At 36.9% G+C, this 26,092-nt stretch overlaps 1 protein-coding gene across 2 annotated transcripts in view; it reads left to right on the plus strand.

Moving 5' to 3' along the window:
* SMCHD1 (structural maintenance of chromosomes flexible hinge domain containing 1) overlaps positions 1–14,215 on the plus strand; it is a 159,599-nt gene extending 145,384 nt beyond the window's left edge. The window contains exons 46-48 of one of the 2 annotated variants that reach the window (XM_032293271.1): positions 4,649–4,807; positions 5,122–5,236; positions 11,792–14,215. In XM_032293271.1, coding sequence (XP_032149162.1) covers positions 4,649–4,807; positions 5,122–5,236; positions 11,792–11,816 — 299 coding nt within the window. In that variant the 3' untranslated portion in view covers positions 11,817–14,215. Of the gene's footprint in view, positions 1–4,648; positions 4,808–5,121; positions 5,237–11,791 lie in introns of those variants that run through there. The other variant, XR_004273454.1, reaches the window with a different exon arrangement.
* Positions 14,216–26,092: the final 11,877 nt, after the last annotated feature.

The raw sequence follows: 26,092 nt of genomic DNA on the forward strand, positions 1-26,092 counted from the left end.
GCCACCACACTGGCTAATTTTTTTGGTTTTTGGTGGTGGTGGTGGTTTTTTTTTTTTTTTTTTTTTTTTTGGTAGACATGGTGTTTCACCATGTTGCCCAGACTGGTCTCAAATTCCTGGGCTCAAGCAATCTGCCTGCCTTGGCCTCCCAAAGTGCTGGGGATTACAGGCATGAGCCACTGTGTCTGGCCATAGCCTTGTTTTTCAAGTAAAACACAGAAATCTTAAATCCTTTAATTGAATTTATAATCTGGAGAATGTCTACATCAAAGTTAAGTGGAAGGTGAATAAAAATACAAATATTACACATGTTAAAAATTAAACCTGTAAACCTGTGGACTGAAAAGAAAAAAGTGAGATGGTAGACCCACTGGTTTTTTTCCCCACTGTTTGTTTCCTATACAGACTTAGGATGTTTCAACTTAGGTTTAACTTTACAATGGTGTTAAACCAATACATATTCAGTACACTTCCTAACTTACAATAGGAATATGTCTGGATAAGCTCTTAATAAGTTGAGAATACCATAAGTTGGAACCACACACTCAACTTTTACAATATTTTCAAGTTGTGATGGGTTTATTGGGATATAACTTCATCATAAGTTGAGGAGCATCTGTATTATTTCAAGTTTTCTCTAGAGATCTTGGAAATAGAAATATTTTTAAAATGCAAAGAAAATAACTGAGGACACTATAGAAGCCAGGATGTAGACAGAAGAGAGAAGGAGTTGTTAATAATAAACTCAAGAGAAGCATCTTATCATAAGTGCTTGCAGTAGTCCCCCCTTCCCTGCAGTTTTGTTTTGTATAAATTTAATTACCAAAATTTGGAAGTCAACAATAGTCCAAGAATAGATGAATGCAGTACAAGATACTTTGAGAGGGAAAGACCATGTTCATATAGCTTTATTACAGTATATTTTTACTATTGTTAATCTCTACTGTACCTAATTTATAAATTAAACTTTATCATAGGCTGGTATGTTTAGGATAAAACACAGTACAGGCCAGGTATGGTGGTTCATGCCTATAATCCTAGCACTCTGGGAAGCCGAGGTAGGTGTATCACCTGAGGTCAGGAGTTCCCAGTTACTTGGGAGGCTGAGGCAGGTGAATCACTTGAACCTAGGAGGCAGAGGTTGCAGTAAGCCAAGATCATGCCACTGCACTCCAGCCTGGGTGATAGAGTGAGATTCCATCTCAAAAAACAAAATACCACAGTATGGGTAGAAGAACATAATTCAAATGTCCCTAGCATGCAGAAGAAATATTAAGATGAGGGATATCCCAATTATCCTTATTTATCTTGACACATTATATAAATGTATCAGAATATCACATGTGCCCTGAAAATGTGTACATCTGTCATATATCAATTTTTAAAATGAAAAAGTAATGAGAATTGGAAAGGAAATAAAATTGTAACTATTTGTAGATTATATAACAATATACCTATAAAACCCAAGGTAATCAAGGATAAAAATTAAAATAACTTATTTATGGGAGAAAGTTATATAATTAGCATACAAAAATAGCCTTCATATAATCTTACAGTAAGTAGTTAGAAGATATAATGGGAAAGAAAAAGGTCATATACAGGAACAACAAAAATAAGTTTTAAAAGATGTTTCTACAGCTAAAAATGTTGATCCTAAATACAAACAAAAATAAACATGCATGAATACCTAAGAACAGAGACTTCTGCTTCTCACTAAGATGGAATGACTTACATGAAAACAAGCCAAAGGAAAAAAAAGCACTGAGGCCCAGAGCACAGTGGCTCACACCTATAATCCCAGCACTTTGGGAGGCCAAGGTGGGCAGATCAGCCTGGGCAATACAGTGACACCTCATCTCTACAAAAAAATAAAATAGTTGGGCCTAGTGGCTTGCTCCTGTAGTTCCACTTCTTCGGGAGGCTGAGGTTGCTGTGAGCAGCAATTGTGCCATTACATTCCAGCCTGGGTGGCAAAGTGAGGCTCTGCCTCAAAAACACAAACAAAAACAAAGCACTGAGCAAAATATGTGAAAGAATAGCTTTCAAGACTTTGGATATTAACCAATGAAGAATGGCGATTCCTGAGAAATGGGAATCAACTGAAGTAGCCCTATGGTTGCCTCAGCTTACTGCATGGAGAGATTTTCCAGACTATGTAAAATAGAAAGGGGAAACCCAGGAAGGAGCTTTGATTATTAAAACATTGCCAGTCTTGTTTCATTTATACCCACCCTGTCACAGCTTGCCTCTATCTTTCTCTTCCTGGGTGGGTTATTTGAAGCAAGTCAAAGCAGAGGTTCTAGTGTATTTTTTCCCAGTCATAAGTGTTTATCAGGGTTTTTTTTTGTTTTTTGTTTTGTTTTGTTTTTGCCAGTAGGTTTCTTAGAATTATGTGGTGCACAAAATTTGAAGAGCACTAAATATTATTCAGGAAAGTCTGCTTACGCATCTAAACTGCATAAATCCTTCAGTGGTGAGAAAGTTGCTTCAGCCTTCTATTAACCCATGTTTGAGCAGTCCTTACACACTTACCTAATAACAGCCTTTCAGATATACTTTCAGTCCTTTTGTGTTGTTTCTAGTAGCTTCGCATAGTCATTCTCCCGAACATGTTGAAATAACCTGTCTTTCTTAATATTGTAACTCATGTACATACAAAATAAGCATTATTTTGTATGTAATATTGTAACTCATTTACATACAAAACAAGCGTTATTTTGTATGTAATATTGTAACTCATTACATACAAAATAAACATCATTTTATATGTAATAATAATTACATTGCTTTAATGTGGAATTAGAAGTGCTATCAGACCAGAATAAAGTTCCCAATAAACTATATAGCATAAGGAACATAAGGGTCTTATTGTCACTCGGTTTCACGTATAGAATTTGTATTTAAATATGAATATATTCACAAGCACACACAGATGTGTATGTGTAATTTGGCCACTCATTCTAAGTGTAGATTTCTAGAAAATTAGGTAGTTTTTTTTAAAAATAACACTACTCTTGACCCTTATAGAATTAATTTTTTCCACAGTTTTATATATAAACTACTTATGTATATTTGTTAAGTGATTGAGTGTTTATATGTCCATTCCCCTAGATATTGATCATCTTGCTGTGTGACTAGAGCCTTATCCAGATGCTAAATGTTTTAGGTTTTGCAAGCCAACTGGCAAAATCAAGGATATTATGAAGATATTTATATAGCTGTTTAAAATGTAACCATTTTAAAATGGATAGGCCAGGCACACTGGCTCACTCCTATAATCCCAGCACTTTGGGAGCCCGAGGTGGTCAGATCGCTTGAGCCCAGGAGTTCGAGACCAGTCTGGGCTCAAGCAGTCCACCTACTTTGGCCTCCCAAAGATTGAACAGCGTGGTGAAACCCCATCTCTACAAAAGTTAGATAGGCATGGTGGCTTGTGCCTGTAGTCCAGGCTACTCATGAAGCTAAGGTGGCAGAATCACTTGAGCCCGGGAAGTTGAGGCTGCAGTGAGCAGTGATTGTGTCACTGCACTCCATCCTGGGCGACAGAGTAAGACTCTGTCTCAAAAAACAAAAACAACTGAATAAACCATCCTTGGCCCGTGAGTGGTAGTTTACTAACCCCTAGCCTAGAGTGTAGTCACTATTTAATACTTAGTGTCTAATAAATCATGCAGGCAGGCAATAATCTCAAACCTGAATAATGTAATACTATTTTTGGACTTTCAAAATGTATTGTTATGGCAAAAAGAACACAGGATTATTATGGGAAAAAATTGGAACATACAGGCAGCACCATGAATTTTTTAAAAATCTCATTATTCCCAAACCCAGAGATTAAACATTGTTAATAATTTACTGTATCATCTTTTAGCCTTTTGTCTATACATATAGGAGTATATATAGTTTAAAATAAGTTGGATTATTCTAACAATGTTGTTTTATAGTCCTTTTCTGTATACTATTCTGTACTTTTCCCAGGTCATTAATTTAAACAATGTAATACATTTTTAAACAAAGTAATTTAAGGAAAGTTAAAATTTTTGAAAGTGAAGTATTTTTCTGAGTGTATTTTTGAAAAATCCTGTGTTTAAGCATAATAGCCATGCCTTTTGGAAGCAATGATTTTCTTTCTACTGTACAAAGAATAAGAACAATTAATGAGTTGCATTGCAGCCAAGTTTGAACCACAGCATGCTCACTGTCAGTTACATTTACAAATGTTTTTTTTAGAAACCCCTTATTACTCATCAGTTTTCATTTGGGAAGCAGTGATTTTCTAACAATACAAAATTTAATGTACTTGCCTTCCCCCTGCCAAATTTGTCCACATGGAATTAGACTGAATATTGAATATCGGACAAGATATAAACATTCGCTTGAGAGAGTGAGCCAATAAAACAGAGCACTTTTTAGAGAATTCTTCCCTGATACAGAAATAAACTTAAAGAAAATTAAATTTAACAATTTTGTGCTGGGATCTTTACTATGCTTTTTAAATTTCATTTGTTTATATTGAATGTTTTATGGCTTTAAAAGTAGCTCCCATACGATACCGTAACACAAATCCCAGTTTACTAATTTTTTCCCCTAAAACATGGGTTTGGTGTGATAGCAGTAATTTAATCAAATGTCTTTGGTTTCTTTACAGATCTTCTTCAGCAGTATCGTTCTGCTGTGTGCAAACTAGACAGTGTGAATAAGGATCTTAACAGTCAGTTAGAGTACCTTCGTACTCCAGATATGAAGAAGAAAAAGCAAGAACTTGATGAACATGAGAAAAATCTCAAACTAATAGAGGAAAAACTAGGTAAGTCTTTACGCTTTGTTAACTTCTACTTTCTTTATATGAAAATAAATATTTATGATGAGAGAGAATCCAACTACAAGAAAAAAGAATGCAAATGATTCAGAACTTAAATCAACAGAAACTCTTAACCTCTAAGTCCTATCTGATAAATGGTTATAAACTATTCTTTTACCAGAAGTAATAAGAGGCATTCTCAGTATTCTTTCCTAATTCTTTTTCTATAAATTTTGACATATTCATGTTTGCATTTCTCTCATCAAATAATTCCATTGTTTTTATTGTAAAGCAACTTTCTACATTTTCCATCTTCACAGGTATGACTCCCATACGTAAGTGTAATGACTCATTGCGCCAATCGCCAAAGGTTGAGATGACAGATTGTCCAATTCCTCCTAAAAGAATGAGACGAGAAGTTACAAGACAAAATAGGTGAGTCTGTTATGACTTGAAAACTATGCTTGGGTTTCAAAAAAGTTCTTGGGTCTCATCATACCATTTTTTTTTTTTTTTTTTTTTTTTTTGAGATGACGTCTTGTCCTGTTGCCCAGGCTGGAGTGCAGTGGTGCAATCGTGGCTCACTGCAACCTCCACCTCCCAGGCTCAGGGGATTCTCATGTCTCATCCTCCCAAGTAGTTGGCATTACAGGTGTGCACCACCATGCTTGGCTAACTTTTTGTATTTTTTTGTAGAGATGGTGTTTCACTGTGTTGGCCAGGCTAGCCTCAAACTCCTGACCTCAAGCAATCTGCCTGCCTTGGCCTCCCAAAGTGCTATGATGACAGGCATGAGCCACTGCTCCTGACCAGGTCATCATACTTTAAAAACAGAATGAGTTCATGTCTAATTCTTTCCTTGAGCCAGAATTAGTATTTTAAATTAAAAAAAAAAAATTAAGCGATGATAATTAAGATAAAACTTAAGCATTATATTCTCTTAGGATACCCAGTCTTCTAAATAACTTTTGCTAATTCTTGAGAAATGTTATAGTTTATGTTATGTTAAAAGTCATTGGTTTTTTTAATGTTAAAAGTCAAATTGCTTTTCTATTGTTTGGCTCACTGCATTCTCTTTCATAGGATCAGTAACTTGATAATTATAGAATATGCAAAAACATTTGTAAATTACTTATTTTTAACTTGCTTCTAATTTTTGGTTTGGAGATTCAGTTGGGTCATTTAGATGACCCAAAAACCAACACAGCCATTTGCACCCTAACTCCATAGTAAGAAAACTGTCCCTTTTAGATTAAGTATTAGTAAAGTCATCCCACAGAAGGATATCATGGTACTGATGTTTCCTTTATATTATTTCAAAAGGTTGAATTATAGATTGTACCTGAATACGTTTCTCATATCAAATCAACCTTAGAGGAGTTCCCTTGAAACTATGGTGTTTGGAGTTGGTATTCTGTGCCCTGTCCATGTGCATATTCTACATTTATTTAGTTAAGATTTGAAATCTCACTCTGTGCTGTATGTTGCTTGGTGAATAAAACTGACATGGTTCTTACCTCCATTGGAATTCTGTAATTCTGGGAAGTAGAGGGACAATTTAAAAAGTAAACAAACTTTTTGATATTTATAAGGAATGAAAAAGCCAGGTGCAGTGGTTCACACCTATAATCCCAGCACTTTGGGAGGCTGAGGGGGGTGGATCACCTGAGGTCAGGAGTTCAAGACTAGCCAGGCTAACATGAGGTGAAACCCTGTCTCTAATAAAAAGACAAAAATATCTCTGGTCGTATCTCTTCACCCCAACCAAATATCCTTCCCAGCCTCTGGCATCTATTCATTCTATTTACTTCCATGAGATCAACTTTTCTAGCTTCCACATATAAATGGGAATATCCAAAAAAAAAAAAAAAATTAGCCAGGCATGGTGGTGCACACCTATAATCCTAGCTACTTAGGAGGCTGAGGCAGGAGAATCTCTTGAACCCAGGAGGTGGAGGTTGCAGTGAGCAGAGATCACGCCATTGCACTCTATCTAGCCTGGGCGACAAGAGCAAAACACCATCTCAAAAAAAAAAAAAAAAAGGTTGGGGAGAGAAAATAATGAATGAAAAAATGATGAAGTAATAGAAAATAACAGAGAAACAGTATCAGCTGTCAGGAGAGGTACACTGAAACAGAACTTAAGGATGGTAAGGAACCAGCCATATAGAGGTTGGTTTCAGTCAGAGGTTGGGAAGGAAGCATGATGCTCTAAGAAAATAACAGGTGTGGCATGCTTGAAGAACTGAAAAGATGCTAGTAGATAAGGCATGGTATGCAAGAGGGAGAGGGCCAAGCTGTGGTTGGACATAGAGGCAGAGTCCAGATTATGAAACTCCTCCCTCATCATGTTGCAAAAAAAAATTCTATTTTAAGTTCATTGATATCTTTTGTGTATCACACATGCAGGCATGTGAATGATGTGTTCATGGGCATGAGGTTTATACAGACTGTTAAGCTGATTATTCAGAGTGTGTTGGGGCAATTTAACATCAGAAAGATTCTTTGCAGTGGATTTAAACATATAATTTTTAGATATCACGAGTTCAGAATGATGTAAAAAGCCCTCATTGGTCATTGTTGCTGGTTGCTAGGGTACCAACTTGTAACTTAAAATTTATATATTCATATAGAAAAGACGTGTGTTCTGTCTTCCTTGTATGGACTATCTTTCAGGTTACCAAATAGTTATAGAAAGTTCTTCTTTGGAGAAGCTCTTCTTTGGAGAAAGTTATTCTATTGGTTAAATAATGTGGTGTCTGGGATATACTCTAAAATACTCCAGGAAAATAAAGTGACAAAGGATATCAAAACAAGACTTGGCAGAATGTTCTAATTACTGAAGCTTCAAATAAGAAATTCACTATATTATTCCCTCTGCTTTTATGTAGGTTTGCCATAATTTTTTAAAGAAGTATTTTATGATCAGTGGGATTATTTTTCCAGTGTTTAAGAGACCAGAGCCCACTTCCCACTAAGGAAATTCCTCAGGCGCAGTTCTAGGCTTAGATGTAAGGGACATGTTCTTGTGCCACAGTCTAAGCACTAAATTTGCCATAGACCTTCCGGTTACTACAACACTACTATAGACATTGATTTGGATCTTGTTATTTAAGAGTTTATAGCAATTCAGAGAGAGTATGGGTTAAACTTTATTTTTTCGTTTATAATATTGTTGATAGTATAATGAGCATCAGTCTCATATATACATATATATATATATACACACACACACACACATATATATAGTATAGATTTACAGTGTGTACTATATGTGAGCCACATATATAATTTTAAATTCTCTAGAAGCCATATTAAAAGCAAAAGAGAAACAGTGATAATAATTTTAGTAATAGATGTTCTTGAAGCCAATATCCAAAATATCATTTCTACATGTAAACAATGTTAAAAATGATTAATGAGCTATTTTACATTTTTTTTTTAATACAAAGTCTTCACAATTCAGAAGACAGCAAATCTCAATTAGGACTAGCTACATTGCAACTACTCTGAAGCCACACATGGCTGGTGGCTACCATTTTGGACAGCACAGATATAGAAAGAGCTGATAATCATAAAATCATGTGTCCTATGCATCCTTACCCCTGTTCCATCCTTCAGAGGCAACCCTTGTTTTAACTGTTAATTTTTAGTTACTCGTTGTTGCCTCCACTTTTAAAGTTACATTGTTATGACTATGTAAATATTCTTCGGTACTAGGCAAACTTTGTGTGCTAGAATTACATTTCCTTCTCTATAGGGGTCTAATGTCATGACTCTTACTTCAGCCACCAGTTAGTGCTCCAAACCTGAGGCTCAAATAAATTTTCCTTACTCTGTGATTCTTAAAATCATGTTAAGTGTTATTCCAATTGTTACTAAGACTCTTTCTTGTATGCTTTTAATTTTTCTGGAGTTTTTAATTGCCATTTTTTTTTTTTTTTTCCTTTCCCTATGTATCTTAATCACACCTTCTTCTTCCTGTACCAGTGACTGGTAATTGTGCAGGCCTGTAAATCTGCCATCCTGGGTCTTCCTTAGCAACTCTCTTGGATTGTATCCATTGTTTATTGGATTCTGTGTCTTTCTCTGTCTTATAAATTCCTTAGAAAAAATGTATAGGAAGAAAACTTGGAGCCCTTCCATGTCCAAAGATGTCTTTATTTTGCATTCACATTTAATTGAGGTTTTCTGGGGATAACAGGATAGAAACAAGGCTAGAATATACTAGAGAACGGTTTGGGAAATAGTTTATAAATAATAGGAGACAGATTATGCTGGATTTAGCCCCAGAAATACTTTGGACTTAGAGTCAGTAAAACAAAAGAGTGAGAAGTCCAGCTCCAAACAGGGAGAGTGGCAAATAAAAAGGATAGAACAGAATGGAAAAAGAATGGAAGCCTATAATATGTTAATTTTCAAACCAAACTTTGAAAGCTTTGTTTCCTTGCCATCAGGCATAAAAAGATGCCACTACAAAGTTAGATAACAATGGAAATGAATTAAATGTTGGTATATTGGCTTTTGGTAGTTGCTGGTACCCTAGGGCTTAATGTTGGCCTCTGGGAACCAAAAGACTGATAATTGGCTCTGCAACTGCATGTTTATCTATTTTTTAATTCAACAAGTTTTATGTATTTATTTTATAGAGATGGGGCCTTGCTTTGTTGCCCAGGCTGGTCTCAAACTCCTGGGCTTAAGCTACTCTCCTGCCTTGGCCTCCCAAGGTACAGGGATTACAGGCTTGAGTCACCACACTTGGCCCAACAGCCACATGTTTAAAGCAAAACCTCTGGACCCATGACCTTGCTTTGCCCTATCCCAGTTATAGTTTCCACTCAAAAGAGACTTGGTGGTAAAACAGTTATATTTTTATAAAAGTAGAAGAAATTCCAGCTAGCAACATAATCCTCTTTCTTAAATGTAATTGTAAACCAGGGATCATCACACATCTGAGGGTAGCCAGCAACATGAGAGACAAAATTCAAGATAAGTGCCAATATCAACCTGGAGGACAATTTATTAAAGATACTAGACCTCTTTTATAAAATTAAAATTACTACATAGCAGAAAGGAGCCAGGACAAAAATGAATAAACAGATTATAAATATTATTACTGAAATAAAAAGTTCAATAGGAGGACTAAAGTCAAAAAAGAAAAATTCCCAAATACAAACAAAGATAGAAGACGTGGAGAACCAATTCAGACTATTAGGAATCCAGAAAGAAGAAAATGGAGAGGCAAAGGCTATCATGTGGAAGAGAATTTGGCAAGGATGAATGAAAGGCACAGACCCATTGAACATCCAGCAACAGTGACTGACATACTCACTAAGATAATTCATAGTGATACTGTATCATATCAAGGAAAAGGAGAAAGAATGTCAGTGTTTTTAGAAAGCCAAAGAACCATATTTTCAGTACAGCTTTTGGCACATGGGGAGACATACGCACACACAGCTATCATTTGTTTAGCTTTGTGATGGCAGTATTTGAAGTTTAGGTTGAAAATTTGGTATATTCTGGACTATGACTTTCTCCCCTTTGCATCCTGATTATCTTCAGGAAATTTGTTAAAATCACTGTTAGGGATTTTCTCATCCACAGTCTTTTCCTATTCACCATAACTCTTTAATAAATCTCATACTCTCTCAAGCCTGTAATCCCAGCACTTTGGGAGGCCGAGGCGGGTGGATCACGAGGTCAAGAGATCGAGACCATCCTGGTCAACATGGTGAAACCCTGTCTCTACTAAAAATACAAAAAATTAGCTGGGCATGGTGGCACGTGCCTGTAATCCCAGCTACTCAGGAGGCTGAGGCAGGAGAATTGCCTGAACCCAGGAGGCGGAGGTTGTGGTGAGCCGAGATCGCGCCATTGCACTCCAGCCTGGGTAACAAGAGCGAAGCTCCGTCTCAAAAAATAAATAAATAAATAAATAAATAAATCTCATACTCTCAAAAGGTCAGAGCATTTGAAATAAAATATCTTAACAGTATTGAATATTGGTATATTTCATCCATACAATCAGGAACAAATTTAATAGTGGGAAAGGAAATAGGTACATTATATGTGTGTCGTCTGTATATTTATGTTTATGTTTTTATTTACATATGTGTACTGAATATTTCTTGTTTGTGCTTACAGATCATATACTATGTTTCATCAGCTTAAAGATTTCATTAACTATAAGAAATGATATTATTTTATGAAACATTAAAGAAAAATGTTGCAAATTAACTCATACATGATAAAGTACATCTGGATTTCGAGATGTTAAATGCCAGAAAAAATCTTAGAATCCATTAAGTATGCTTAGCAATATATGATACTATGCAGTAGGCTCCATTGTTTTCTTGAATGGAGACTTCAGTTTTCTAAATTATTTTCTACTTATAAAGATTAAAAATTAGTTCTGTTAAAAATATGTATCTTCTATTTGGAGATGGCAGTTCAGGGAACTATTAGAAAATATTTAAATATATCTGAATTTTTTAAATCTGTTGGTATATGTGTCAAGGTGTTCACTTTGTTCATCTCTACATGAATGGGATTATGAATATTAAATGTTTTATTTTGCTTGTCTTTATTTTGTGACTTTTCTGTAATAAGCATTATAATTCCTGTTCTTAAAATAATAAGTTTATTTAAGGAAAGGGAGTAAAAAGCAAAAATCTGCAGAATTCGGGTCTGAGATGATACCATTTCAAAGCACTGTGATACAAATTACTTATATATGTCATATACTGTGTGTGTGTGTGTGTGTGTGTGTGTGTGTGTGTGTGTGTGTTAACTACTTTGGGGCTTGTTTTGCATACATGTGACAGAAATGATTGTATATAAGGATTTAATTAAATCTGTTTAGACCAAGAATTATAATTAAGAGAACATGGTTTTATTGGCTATTTAAGCATCCAGATATGATGAGGGAGATAAGGGAAAGGAAACCTTTGGTACTTAAAACTTTTTTTTTCTTTCCTCCTCGACCAGGATTATAACCAAAACAGATATATGAGAGGTGACAGAAGAGGCCATTGGTCTTACTAAGAATGCCTTGCTTTCTGCATCTCTGTTTCAGAAGACAAAGAGAGTGACTTACCAGACTGAATATTTCTGGGGACAATACAAGTAACTGGGCATGAATTTCTATTTCTATTCAGATGGGACTGGAAACAACCGTTCAATTTTATGAATCTTACTGAACAATATGGATTTACTGGAATTATTCCAGACATTATGCCCTTTGGTTGTCATTATCTTGCAAATGTATAAGAGGAAAATGTGCTAATGTGGCAGTGACTCTAAAACTGGTACATGGCATTTCTTAATCCTGAAGAAAAGTGTATGTACTATTTTTCCGTATAATTATAATGAACATGTTAGAACTATTTCTTGAAAACCGTTTTATTACTTTTGCGTGAATTTATTTAACAAAGATGTTTTGTCTTTTGTGTAAGGAAGGTTCTAGAGGCTAGATATCTAATTGTCAATATGTGAGGAAACTCAATGCAGAATTCAGGATAAAAATTTTAAAAGCACAGGTATTTGGGAATTGAAATGTTAAAAATACCCAGAAAACCATTAAATTGATGAGTGAACTTGTGACAGTGGTGGCATTTCAAATTTCAAAAGACTTATCCTGTATATACATATAGTATTCAGCAGCAGCAAGTTTTATAACTATTGTTTGACTTTATTAATAATAAAATATGTAGTCTCAGCCTTAATTCTACATTTACATTATTTTGTAATTTTTTATTACTATTTTTAAGGGGTTAAAGAACATACATTCTCACATTAATGTACTTTCTGGTAGAAAGTTGCTGCAAAAACATTTGAATTGTATATTAACTCAAGATAATGTATATCATATATATGTCTTTGTGTAAGTTCAAGACTATTGATCTGTGAAGTTATTTTGTAAGGACATACATTTGGTAAGTTTGTGTCCCAGGAAATGTATGTGTTTTTAAACCCTTTCTAAATATGCAGGGCGTTAATAAACAAGATCGTTTCTTCCCTACTGAATAGATAAGTGTTTTTCTTTTTTAATATTGAAAGCTTCATGTAAGTTATCTTTTTAAAAAACTATTATGGTGTTAACCTATCTTAATAATTGGAAATCATTTAAACTGTTGTTACAGAAAGAAACAAACAAAATGGCCATTATAGAATTAGCTGTGGAGAAGGTTGGCTCCCATAGTACTACGCATTGAGTAGCCCTTATTCTAAATACTTGGGATCCGAAGTGTTTTGGATTTTGGTTTTGTTTTGTTTTTTTGGTGGTTGTTGTTGTTTTTTGAATATTTGCATTGTATTTACAAGTTGAGCATCCCTAATCCAAATATCTTTCATTAGAAATTGGAAATGCTTCAGTGAGCATTTCCTTTATGTGTCGTGTCTGCACTCAAATGTTTTGAATTTTGGAAGATTTCTGATTTCTGATTTTTAGATTAGGGATACTCATCTGTACAAATAATATTTGGACATTAGATTATATGAAAATGATTGATAGATAAGAAAGGTTAAAGAGAAATGACTTCTTAGAAACTAGACCTAAAAGTATAATTAATATGTGGAACTAGTTTGCTTTTATAATTCATTGTATCAAAAAGGAGTCATGTTTCAAATCCAAGACATTGAGACTGTCTAGAAGCAAAAAAACTGGTTTTAAAATGTCTTAATTTTTATTAGCAGTGTGTTTAAAAACATGTCTATTTTTTTTCCCCTGAGCGACAGTGGTCTCACTACATTGCCCATGCCAGTCTTGAACTCCTGGGTTCAAGCAATCTTCCTGCCTTAGCCTCCTATATAACTGGGATTATAGGCATGCACCAACATGTCAATTTTTATTGCTTAATATGGTAGATTCTATGGCTATTATCTAGCACCAAGCCCATATCTGTAAATTTTTGTTCATTTTATAATAATGGAAAGAAATAGTGTTATAGTAAAATAAGGTTTTAAGTATGAATATCCATTTTTATGGAGTATAATTAACTTTGTGGTTCCCAGTAATTACAGTAAAAAGCTTTTCTACATTTTCACGGCTGGATTTATCTAAGGATATTTATCAGCATATTAAGGTAACCTTTTCTATATTTGAGCAAATACTGAGGTTCATACTGTACCAAATATTAATAATAAATAACTTGTGTTTAATATGTAAAATGTAAGAACAATTAAAATTTTCTTCTAAGATTTAATACTAGGCTTTTACTATAAAAGAATGTAACTGGAGAAAAAAATGCCACAGCCATTTATCCTATGTTATGTGTTATATAATCTGAAATTTGTCACTATGTTACAATCAGGAAATTTTTTTTCTGGTTTCTTCTTCCAAAGGAAAATAATAATCTACTTGTATTTTGAAGTGACTGAAATAGAACTCTTTCCAAGCCTTTTTACACATTATGTTAATCAGTTTTAATGTGTACATTTGGCCAGGCCTGTGGTAAAAATAGGCTCAATAGAGCCTATTTTTGTTATAAGATTCTTTATAGAAACTAAAATTTATGTTGTATATATAATATTCAGATTATTTTAAGTGAAAATGGTTCCTATTGTTAAATATTAGTGCTAAAAAGATAAAAGTTCCATCTTCTAAATTGTCTATACTTTGACTCTATGACTTTATTATTTTATAGTCATGAAAATGATGGGGTTAATTCCATTGTGTTTTTAGTATCGAGTTTTTAAATTATTCTTTGGCTTCTGGGTTACATGTGCAGAACATGCAGGTTTGTTAGATAGGTATACACATGCCATGGTAGTTTACTCCATCCATCACCTCATCATCTACATTAGGTATTTCTCCCAATGCTATTCCTCCCATACCCCTCACCCCCTGCTATCCCTCCTCCAGCCCCCCACCCCTGACAGGTCCCGGTGTGTGATGTTCTCCTCCCTTTAGTCATGTGTTCTCATAGTTCAGCACCCACTTAGGAGTGAGAACATGCAGTGTTTGGTTTTTTATTCTTGTGTAAGTTTGCTGAGAATGATGGTTTTCAGCTTCATCCATGTCTCTGCAAAGGACATGAACTCATCCTTTTTTATGGCTGCATAGTATTCCATGCTGTATATGTGCCACATTTTCTTTATCCAGTCTATCATTGATGGGCATTTGGGTTGGTTCCAAGTCTTTGCTATTGTGAACAGTGCCACAATAAACATACATGTGCATGTGACTTTATAATAGAATGATTTATAATCCTTTGTGTATATACCCTGTAATGGGATTGGCTGGGTCAGATGGTATTTCTAGTTCTAGATCCTTGAGGAATCACCACACTGTCTTCCACAATGGTTGAACTAATTTACACTGCCACCAACAGTGTGAAAACATTCTCATTTCACCACATTCTCTCCAGCATCTGTTGTCTCCTAAATTTTTTTTTTTTTTTTTTTTTTTTTGAGACGGAGTTTCGCTCTTGTTACCCAGGCTGGAGTGCAATGGCGCGATCTCGGCTCACCACAACCTCCGCCTCCTGGGTTCAGGCAATTCTCCTGCCTCAGCCTCCCGAGTAGCTGGGATTACAGGCACGCACCACCATGCCCAGCTGATTTTTTGTATTTTTAGTAGAGACGGGGTTTCACCATGTTGACCAGGATGGTCTCGATCTCTTGACCTCATGATCCACCTGCCTCAGCCTCCCAAAGTGCTGGGATTACAGGCTTGAGCCATCGTGCCCCACCGGCATATCTCCTAAATTTTTTATGATCGCCATTCTAACTATCATGAGATGGTATCTCATTGTGGTTTTGATTTGCATTTCTCTAGTGACCACTGATGATGAGCTTTTTTTCATGTGTTTTTGGCTGCATAAATGTTTTCTGTCCTTCACCCACTTTTTGATGGGGTTGTTTTTCTTCTTGTAAATTTGTTTAAGTTCTTTGTAGATTCTGGATATTAGCCCTTTGTCAGATGAGTAGATTGCAAAAATTTTTTTCCATTCTGTTGGTTGCTGGTTCACTCTAATGATAGTTTCTTTTGCTGTGCAGAAGCTCTTTAATTTAATTAGATCCCATTTGTCTATTTTGGCTTTTGTTGCCTTTGCTTTTGGTGTTTTAGTCATGAAGTCCTTGCCCATGCCTATGTCCTGAATGGTATTGCCTAGGTTTTCTTCTAGGGTTTTTATGGTGTTAGGTCTTATGTTTAAATCTTTAATCCATCTTGAGTTAATTTTTGTTTAAGTTGTAAGGAAGGGATCCAGTTTGAGCTTTCTGCATATGTCTAGCCAGTTTTCCCAACACCATTTATTAAATACAGAATCCTTTCCCCATTGCCTGTGTTTGTCAAAGATCAGATAGTTGTAGATGTGTGGTGTTACTTCTGAGGCTTCTGTTCTGTTCCATTGGTCTATATCTTTGTTTTGGTACCAGTATCATGCAGTTTTGATTACTGTAGCCTTGTAGTGTAGTTTGAAGTGATGCCTCCAGCTTTGTTCTTTTTGCTTAGGATTGTCTTGGCTATGTGGGCTCTTTTTTGGTTCCATATGAAATTTAAGGTGGTTTTTTCCAATTCTCTGAAGAAAGTCAATGGTAGCTTGATGGGGATAGCATTAATCCATAAATTACTTTGGGCAGTATGGCCATTTTCACGATACTGATTCCTCCTAACCATGAGCATGGAATGTTTTTCTATCTGTTTTTATCCTCTCATTTTCCTTGAGCAGTGGTTTATAGTTCTCCTTGAAGAGGTCCTTCACATACCTTTTAGTAAAAAAATTTTAATGTTTAATTTTCATACTGTGAAACTGATGAAAAATATTAAAAGTAACCATTTAAAACCTCTGGAAATGGTCCTGAGGACAAATGGCAATGAATAAACATCTATTCAAGAACATCTACAAAAATTCAATAAGGAAGATGGAAATCTGTGGTAGTTTGAACCAAGACTGATTACTCACTTCCAAGCTCAGCAAGCAGACTAATGCAGCCAAAAACGCTGGGTTCCTTATCCCACCATCTCCCAGCCAGAATTTTTTCTTTACCCAAAAGGACCAAGACTTGAGTGATTCTGTCCTGCCTTCAACTGCCTTTTGCTAGCACTAAGTCCGGGTAAGTGTGGCCAAGAGATAAGAGCTGTCTTCTTCCCACCAGGCTCCAAAACCTTGAACATATGTGCTGAGATTACTGGGGCATTGATAGCCCTCTGGCTTATGAAGAAGGGTTCTACCCCAGGAAAAGCAAGTCAGGAGGATCTCAGACTACTGCCCCATTCCATTGCACTCAACTTCTAAAGCTAGAGTGTCAACTCAAGCTTGCCATTGCTCCCACCTCTAGCTCCAGGTCCCTGGCTCAGAGATCTTCACCTGCAAAGGAGGTAGGATGAAAACAAAACAAGTATCTCCTAATCTCTTTCCAAAGGAACTGTCTTTTACAAAAGAAAATGAGAAGTTTAAAAAGAGTTCTTTCAAAAACAGTAGAAATTATGCTGTTGATGGCTGTGGTGACACCTGGGTTCTTCTTAGTTTAAAAGAATTTTAAAAAGAGACACACAGCAAAAGAACTGCAACATAGAGTAATTTATCATAAAGGAGAAAGAATATTTTGAACGTTAAGTGCAGAATGGACAGTACACCCTGAGAGAGGATTCAGGGAAGGGTGAGACAGCAAAGACTGAAACTAGGGCGTTGGTGTAAACAATAGAGCAATAAGCCAGTAATTAGTTGAACAACAGGGCAGATGTCAGAGGAAAAAGTGGAAGAGAGCCCTACGAGTACCGTTATCCCCAGGATTTCTGGGGCATACCAAAAGCTGTGCCTTCCTGAGGAAGAACTTGAGGAACAACGCTGTTGGCTATAGGGAAGGATAGATTACACTAAAATAATTCAGTCAGTCACTAAACTTAAGCAAATAATAATAACCAAACCAGAGGGAGGTGAACTAGTAGAGTAACTACAGCATGTTATTTAAAATGTCCAGTTTCCAACAAAAATGTATGGTATGACTCATACACTGGAAATAGGTAGCAAAAACTGCCTGTAGAGTGATCAGATGTCAGATTTAACAAAAAAATCATAAATATATTCATATATAGTACCCATTATAAATATATTCACAGAACTAAACAAAAGCCTGATTAAAGAACTAAACATTATAACAATGTCACATCAAATAAAGAATATCTCCTAAGCAAACTAACAGAAACAGAAAACCAAATACCACATGTTCTCACTTACAAGGGGATGTTAAACATTGAGCACAGATGGACATAAACATGGGAACGATAGACACTGTGGACTACTGGGGTGGGAAGTAGGGAGTGGGTTGAAAAACTATCCATTGGGTACTATGCTCACTACCTTGGTTGCAACATACCCATGTAACACACACGTGTGTACCCCCTGTATCTAAAATGAAAGTTGAAATTAAACGTGTGTGTATATATAATTACTATATATAAATAGAAAATTTTTTAAAGAACCACGTGGTAATTCTGGAATTGGAAAGTGCAATAACTGAAATCTAAAAATTCACGAGGGGCTCAACAGTAGGTTTGAACTGGCAGAAGAGAGACTTGGTGGATCTGAAGACAGATTGTTAGAAATTATGTTAAAATTGAACAGAGAGAAAAGGCAATGAAAATGGACAAAACCTCAGAGAAACGTGGAACACCATTAAGTGCATTAATGTATGCATAATGGTAGTACTAGAGGGAGAGGGGAGACAGAAGGTAGGAAAAATATTCAAGAGATTGAATCAGTAAATCAGTGATCCAAAAACTACCCACTAAAAAAGCTCAGACCTAAATGGCTTTACCACTCAATTCTACAGGAACTAATACCAGTTCTTTGCAAACTCTCCCCAAAAATAGGAAAACTTTCCATCGCTTTCTCTGAGTTCAGTAATACCCTGATAACCAAAACCAGATGAAGACATCACAAGAAAACTACAGGCCAATATTTATGAATATGAATGCAAAAATCCTCAATAAAATCCCAGCAAAATAAATCCAGAATTCAGAATGAGAAGGTAACAGGCATTGCTCAGAAGCATGAAAGAAACAAGCTACAACTAATAACCCATAGTTGTCTGTGGAAAAGATTGTGATAAAAATATACAATAGACTGCCTAAGGCCTAGGAGGAAAAGCTGGGGAGAGTTTCTTTGGAGAATTAAAATCATTCAAAAATATCATGGAGACCAGGCTCAGTGACTCACACCTCTAATCCCAACACTTTGGGAGGCCAAGGCAGGAGGATCACTTGAGTTCAGAGGTTTGAGACTGGCCTGAGCAACATACCGAGACCTCATCTGTACTAAAAAAAATTGTTTTAATTAGCCAGACATAGTGGTGCACATCTACAGTCCCAGCTACTTGGGAGGCTATGATGGGAGGATCACTTGAGCCCAAGAGATCAGTGCTGCAGGGAGCTAGAGACAGATCCTGTCTCAAAAAAAAAAAAAAACATCTATACGTGTATATGTACGTATTTAAAAAGCCACAAATTTGCCTGGGCAAGATGAATGCTCAGGAAAGACTTGAGGCTAATCCCTAGGTTTAGGACAAGCCTAGTTAAGTGTTGAAGGAGGGCCCTAACACAGAGTCAATCTACAGAGACTGGGAGAGGGCTGTTGCTTTTTAGTTCCTGGTACTCAAGGAAATATGTTAAAACATCAGCTGAACACTATTTAAGGAAAAGAGACTTCAGTGACCATTTGCAACAAGGAATAGTCTTTGCAAAAATAGTTTGGGGAATCACTAGCTGAGTAGACTACTACAGCATTAACACACACACACACACACACACACACACACACACACAGAGCAAACTTTAGGGAAGAGTTTCTCAGTTGTCACATTATACTATTCAAATGTTCAGTTAACAACAACAATCACCAAGTATACAAAGAAACAGAAAACTCATTTATTTAATGGAATAATAAATGGACAAAAACTGTCCCTGGGAAAGTCTAGAACAGACTTACTATACAGACTTTAAACCAATTATCTTAAATATGCTCAAAGAGTTAAAGGAAAATGGACAAAGAACTAAAGGAAATCAGAAAACAATATATGAACAAAATGAGGATATGAGTGAAGAGAAACTGTAAAGAAGAACCAAAGAGAAGTTCTTGAGAAAAAGTACAATAACTGAGATTTAAAAAAAAAAAAAAAAAAAAAAACTCACTGCTGTACAACAGGAGCCATAAGCATAAAGATGAAAAAAAAAAATCAGTGATTGTGAAGACAGGACACTTGAAATTACTGCATCTGAGGAGCAGATAGAAAAACAAAGAATGAAGAATAGTTTAATAATGCGCCCAAAGTTCCCAGATTTGATGAAATACATGAATCCACAAATCCAAGATGTTCAATGAACTCTAAGTAGGATAAACTTTAACAGACCCACACCATGACACATTATAATTACACTGTTGAAAAACAAAGGAAAAGAATTTTGAAAGACACGAGAGAAGTGACTCATTACATACAAGTTATCCTCAATAAAATTAATTTTTCATCAGGAACTACTGATGCCATTGATTGAAATGGCATATTTAAAGTGATAAAAGGCTGGGGGAGAAAGATCAACCAGGAATTCTATATACCGCAAAACTTTTGTTTTAAAAGAAGAAATTAAGACATTCCAGATAAACAAATGCTGAGAGAGTTCTTTACTACTAATCTTGCCCTACAACAAATGATAATGGGAGTCCTTCAGGTTGAAATAAAAGAACACTAGATAGATAAAACCATATAGAGAAAAAAAGATCTCAAGTAGAGGTAAATGCATGGACAAATATAAAAGCCAATGTTCTATTTTTTGTTTGTAACTAGTTTTTATTTCCTACAGCACTTAAAGTACAAATGCATGAAAAATAATTATAAATTGGCTGGGCATGGTGACACACACCTATAATCCCAGCACTTTGGTAAGCAGATCACTCGAAGCCAGTAGTTGAGACCAGCCTGGGCAACATGGCAAAACCTGGTCTTGGCTAGGTGCAGTGGCTCACACCTGTAATCCCAGCACTTTGGGAGGCCACGGCAGGCAGATCATGAAGTCGGGAGTTCAAGACCAGCCTGGCCAATATGGTGAAACCCCATCTCTACTAAAAATAAAAAAATTAGCTGGCCATGGTGGCATGCACCTGTAGTCCCAGCTACTCAGGAGGCTGAGGCAAAAGAATCACTTGAACCCAGGAGACGGAGGTTGCAGTGAGCTGAGATTGCACCATTGTGCTCCAGCCTGGGCGACAGAGCAAGACTCCGTTTCAAAACAAAAAAACAACAACAAAAAAAACCCTCATCTCTACTAAAAATACAAAAATTAGCCAGGCATGGTGGAGCACGCTTGTAATCCCAGCTACTTGGAAGGCTGAAGCAGAAGAATCACTTGAGCCCAGGAGGTGGAGGTTGCAGTGAGCTGAGATTATACCACTGCACTCCAGCCTGAGCAACAGAGCAAGACTCTGTCTCAAAATAATAGTGACTATTACTATAAATCTGTTATTAGGCACAAACGTATGAAGATGTAACGTGACAATGTAAAAGTTGGGGAGGCAAAGTTGATAGCAATGTTTTTGTATACTATTGAGGTTACGTTAGTAACTATTGTGATAGATACTATGATTTAGAATAAGAAATATATAGGTGGTCATCATTTTCTGGTACACAGTTCCTAAAATCCTTTGAATCTCTTAAGTGATAAATGTCTTTGTATGCCAATGAGATGACTAGTGGCTGGGTGCACCTGGAAAGCCTCAGGATCGGGGGCTGATTGCCAAAAGAACCAACCCTTGTTTACGGGGTTGGAACTTTCAGCTTCACTCACTCCCTCAACATCTGGAGAAGACAGAGCAACTGGAGTTTGAGATAGTTGCCAGTGGCCAATATCATCAGTTGTGCCTATCTAATGAAGCCTCCATTAAAAAAAAAAAAAAAAAAAAAAAAAAAGGACAGAGTTGAAAGAGTTTCTGGATTGCTGAACACCTGGAGGTGTCTGGAAGGTATTAGGTCTGAAGAGGGCATGGGAGCTCCAGGCCTCTTCCCACATACCTTGCCCCATATATTTCTTCATCTATCCTTTGTACTATATTTATAACAAACCAGTAAATACACGTTCTCTGAGTAATGTGAGCCTTCTTAGAAAATTAACTGAAATTAGGATGTGGTCATTGGAACTCCACTTTATAGCGACTGGGTCAGAAAGACAGGTGACAACGTACTCCTCATACTTGGCATCTGAAAGGGGAGGCAATCCCATATGATTGAGCCCTTAACTTGTAGGCTCTGACTCTAACTCCAAGTAGACGGCATCACAGTTGAATTGACTTGTAGGACACCCAGCTGGTGTCTGCTGGAAAGTTGCTTGGTGTGTGGGGAAAAACTTTCACATACTTTGGTGACCAGAGGTGAAGTATTCTGTGATGAGTATGTGACGGTGGGAATTCTACTTTATTTTTTTCTATCTCAAATGCTATTCAAATTATATTGTCATATATTTAGAATGTTAAATGCAAACTTCATGTCAACAACAAAGAAAATATCTTTAAAAAAAAAACCTACATAGATAAATGAGGGGGGAATCAAAATCGTTCCCCACAAAACGAAACAAAAAACAAACAAAAAAAAACTCAACACAAAGAAGGAAGTATTGAAGGAAATGAGGGACAAGTGTATAAGACTATAGAACATAGCAAAATGGCAAAAGTAATCATCAGAAATTACCTTAAATGTAAATGTAAATGGATTAAACTCCTTAATCATATAGGAGCAGTGGCTCAAGCCTGTAATCCTAGTACTTTGGGAGGCCAAGGCAGGAGGATTGCTTGAGCCCAGCAGTTTAAGACCAGCCTGGGCAACATGGCATGACCTTGTCTCTACAAAAAGTAAAAAATAATTAGCTGGGTGTGGTGGTGCACACTTGTGGTCCAAGCTATTTGTGAGGATTACTTGATCCCAGAAGGTGGAGGCTGCAGTGAGCCATGATTTTGCCACTGTACTCAAGCCTGGCAACAGAGAGAGACAGAACCTGTCTTAAAAATAATAATAATAAAAAGACCTGTTGCAGTAGCTCACACCTGTAATCCCAGCACTTTGGGAGTCTGAGTCAGGTGGATCACCTGAGGTCAGAGTTCAAGACCAGCCTGGAACCTGGCCAACATGGTAAAACCCCGTATCTACTAAAAATATAAAAAATTAGCCAGGTGTGTTGGCAGGCGCCTGTAATCCCAGCTACTTGGGAGGCTGAGGTAGGAGAATCGCTTGAACCCGGGAGGTGGAGGCTGCATTGAGCCATGATTGCACCACTGCACTATACAGCCTGGGCAACAAGAGTGAGACTCCTTCTCAAAAAATAAATTAATTAAAAATTAAAATAAAATAAAACTAATCACAGTAATTTGGGAGGCCAAGGTGGGTGAATTGCTTGAGGCCAGGAGTTTGAGATCAGCCTGGGCAATATAGTAAGAACCAGTCTCTACAAAAAATACAAATATTAGCCAGATGTGGTGGTAGTGCATGCCTGTAATTCCAGCTACTCGGGAGGCTGAGCTGCGAAGACTGCTTGAGCCCGAGAGGTTGAGGCTGCAGTCAGCCTTGATCACACAACTGCCCTCCAGCCTGGGCAACAAAGTGAGACTCTGTCTCCAAAGAAAAAAAAAAAAGGAAAGAAAAAAAAAGAAAACCAAGATATCACATTAACAGAATGAATTTAAAAAATCACATGATCATCTTATTTAATGTAGTAAAGGCATTTAACAAAATCCAACATTCTTTCATGATAAAAACACTCAGAACACTAGACATGGAAGGAAACGTTCTCAACATAATTAAAGGACATATATGAAAAACCTACAGCCAACATTATATTCAATGGTGAAAGACTGAAATTCTTCCCCGAAGATCAGGAACAAGACAAGAATGCTGCCTTCACAAGCGTTATGCAACACAGTACTGGAAGCTCTAGCCAGAGCAATTAGACAAGTAAAAGAAATAAAAGGCACCCAAATTAAAAAGGAAGTAAAACTATTCTCAGATATGATCCTATATATGAAAGAACGCTATTAGACCTTATAAAGGAATTCAGCAGAGTTGTAGAGTACAAGATAAACATGCAAACATCAGTTGAGTTTCTAAACACTGGCAATAAATCAGAAAGAAATTATGAAAGTGATTAATTATAATAGTGTCTTAAAGAAAACAATACCGAGAAATAAATTTAAACAATGAGCTGAAAGACTTGTACACTGAAATCTACAAATGTTGCTGAAAGAAATTAAATTCTGCAGATTGGAAGTCTGAGATCGGGATGCTAGCAGGGTTGGGTTCTTGCTGAGGGCCCTTTTTTGAGTTTCAGACAGCTGACCTCTCCCTCTATCCTTACGTGGCAGAAAGAGAGAGAGAGAGAGATAGCTCTCTTTCTCTTCTTATAAAAGCACTGATCCCCTCATGGAGGCTCCTCAGGACCTAATTACCTGCCAAAAGCCCCCACTAATTACTGTTGACATTTTTGAACTTTACAGAAATAAAAAAAAAATTATACTTCAATGGAATAGCCTTCTCTAACTTGTTTCTTTCACTTAACATACCTGTGAGCTTCATTCATATTGATGTGCACATCAGTAATCATCCATGTTCATTGCTGTATAGTATTCCATTGTGTGGATGTACCACAATTTATATTACTTTTGTTTTGTTTTGTTTTGTTGTTTTGTTTTTGAGACAAAGTCTCACTCTGTCTCCCAGGCTGGAGTACAGTGGTGTGAATTCAGCTCACTGCAACCTTTGCCTCCCAGATTCAAGCAATTCTAATGCCTTGGCCTCCTGAGTAGCTGGGATTACAGGTGCATGCCACCATGCCTGGCTAATTTTTGTATTTTTAGTAGAGACAGGGTTTCATCATGTTGGCCAGTCTGGTCTCGAACTCCTGACCTCAAGTTATCTGCCCACCTTGGCCTCCCAAATGGGTTACAGGCCTGAGACACTGCACCTGGCCTTATCCATTTTACTTTTAATAAAGAAAGATTTCAGTCGTTTCTAGCTATTATAAACATCGCTGGAACTTTTTTTTTTTTTTTGACAGGGTCTCACTCTGTCACCCAGGCTGGAGTGCAGTAGTGTGATCACGGCTCACTGTAGCCTCGACCTCCTGGGCTCAAACGATCCTCCCACCTCATCCTCCCAAGTGGCTGGGACCATAGGTCCATGTCACTATGCCCAGCTAATTTTTTTAATGTTTTGTTAAGATGGTGTCTCACTGTGTTGCCCAGGCTAAGTAGCATTTTAATTTAAGTCTTCTGGTGCACTTATCCAAAATTTCCTTAAGGGTATATATCTAGGTTGCTAGGTTTTAGAGTGTGCATTTATTCATATGTAAACAGTAATGTAGACTGTTTTTCAAAGTAGTTGAACCAGTTTAGACCCTATCTTAGTCTGTTTTGTGTTGCTGTAAAGGAATACCTGGGGCTGGGTAATTTATAAAGAAAAGAGGGCCAGGCACGGTGGCTCACCCCTGTGAACTCACTGAGGCGGGCAGATCACTAGGTCAGGAGTTCAAGACCAGTCTGGCCAACATTGTGAAACCCTGTCTCTAGTAAAAATACAAAAAATTAGCTGAATGTGGTGGCGTGTGCCTGTTAACCCAGCTACTTGGGAGGCTGAGGCAGGAGAATCATGTGAACCCGGGAGGTAGAGGTTGCAGTGAGCCTTGATGGTGCCATTGCACTCCAGTCCGGGCGATAGTGCAAGACTCCGTCTCAAAAAAAAAAAAAAAGAAAGATTTATTGGGTTAATGGTTCTACAGGTTGTACAAGAGGCGCGACCCCAGCACTTACTTCTGATGAAGGCCTCAGGCTGCTTCTACTCATGGCAGAAGACAAAGAGATGCCAACATGTGCAGAGGTCACAAGGCAAGAGAGGAAGCAGGAGAGCCAGGGAGTGCCAGGCACCTTTTTAACAACCAGCAATCATGGGAACTAATAGAGCAAGAACGTATCACCTTCCCCAGAGAGGGCAATAATCTATTCATGAGGGACCTGCCCCATCACCCAGACACCTCCCATTAGGCCCCTCCTCCAACCTTGAGGATCTCATTTCCTGGAGGGACAGACGCCCAAATGATAGGACGCCCCTACCAGCAGTACATCACGGTTTCTCTCCATATTCTTACAAACCCTGGGCATTGTCAGACTTGTAAATTTTTTTCTGTCAGGCATGTAGTGTGATCCGACTATATTAGATATTAAATCATTAAGTAGGTATTAACTTGTACTTTCATGATTATTCATGAGGTTGAGCGTATTTGCGTTTATTGGCCATTTGAGTTTCCTCTTTCTTTCA

Source organism: Sapajus apella, unplaced genomic scaffold (genome assembly GCF_009761245.1).
Source record: "Sapajus apella isolate SASKATOON/1434 unplaced genomic scaffold, GSC_monkey_1.0 scaffold29, whole genome shotgun sequence".
Classification (NCBI taxonomy): Eukaryota; Metazoa; Chordata; class Mammalia; order Primates; family Cebidae; genus Sapajus; species Sapajus apella.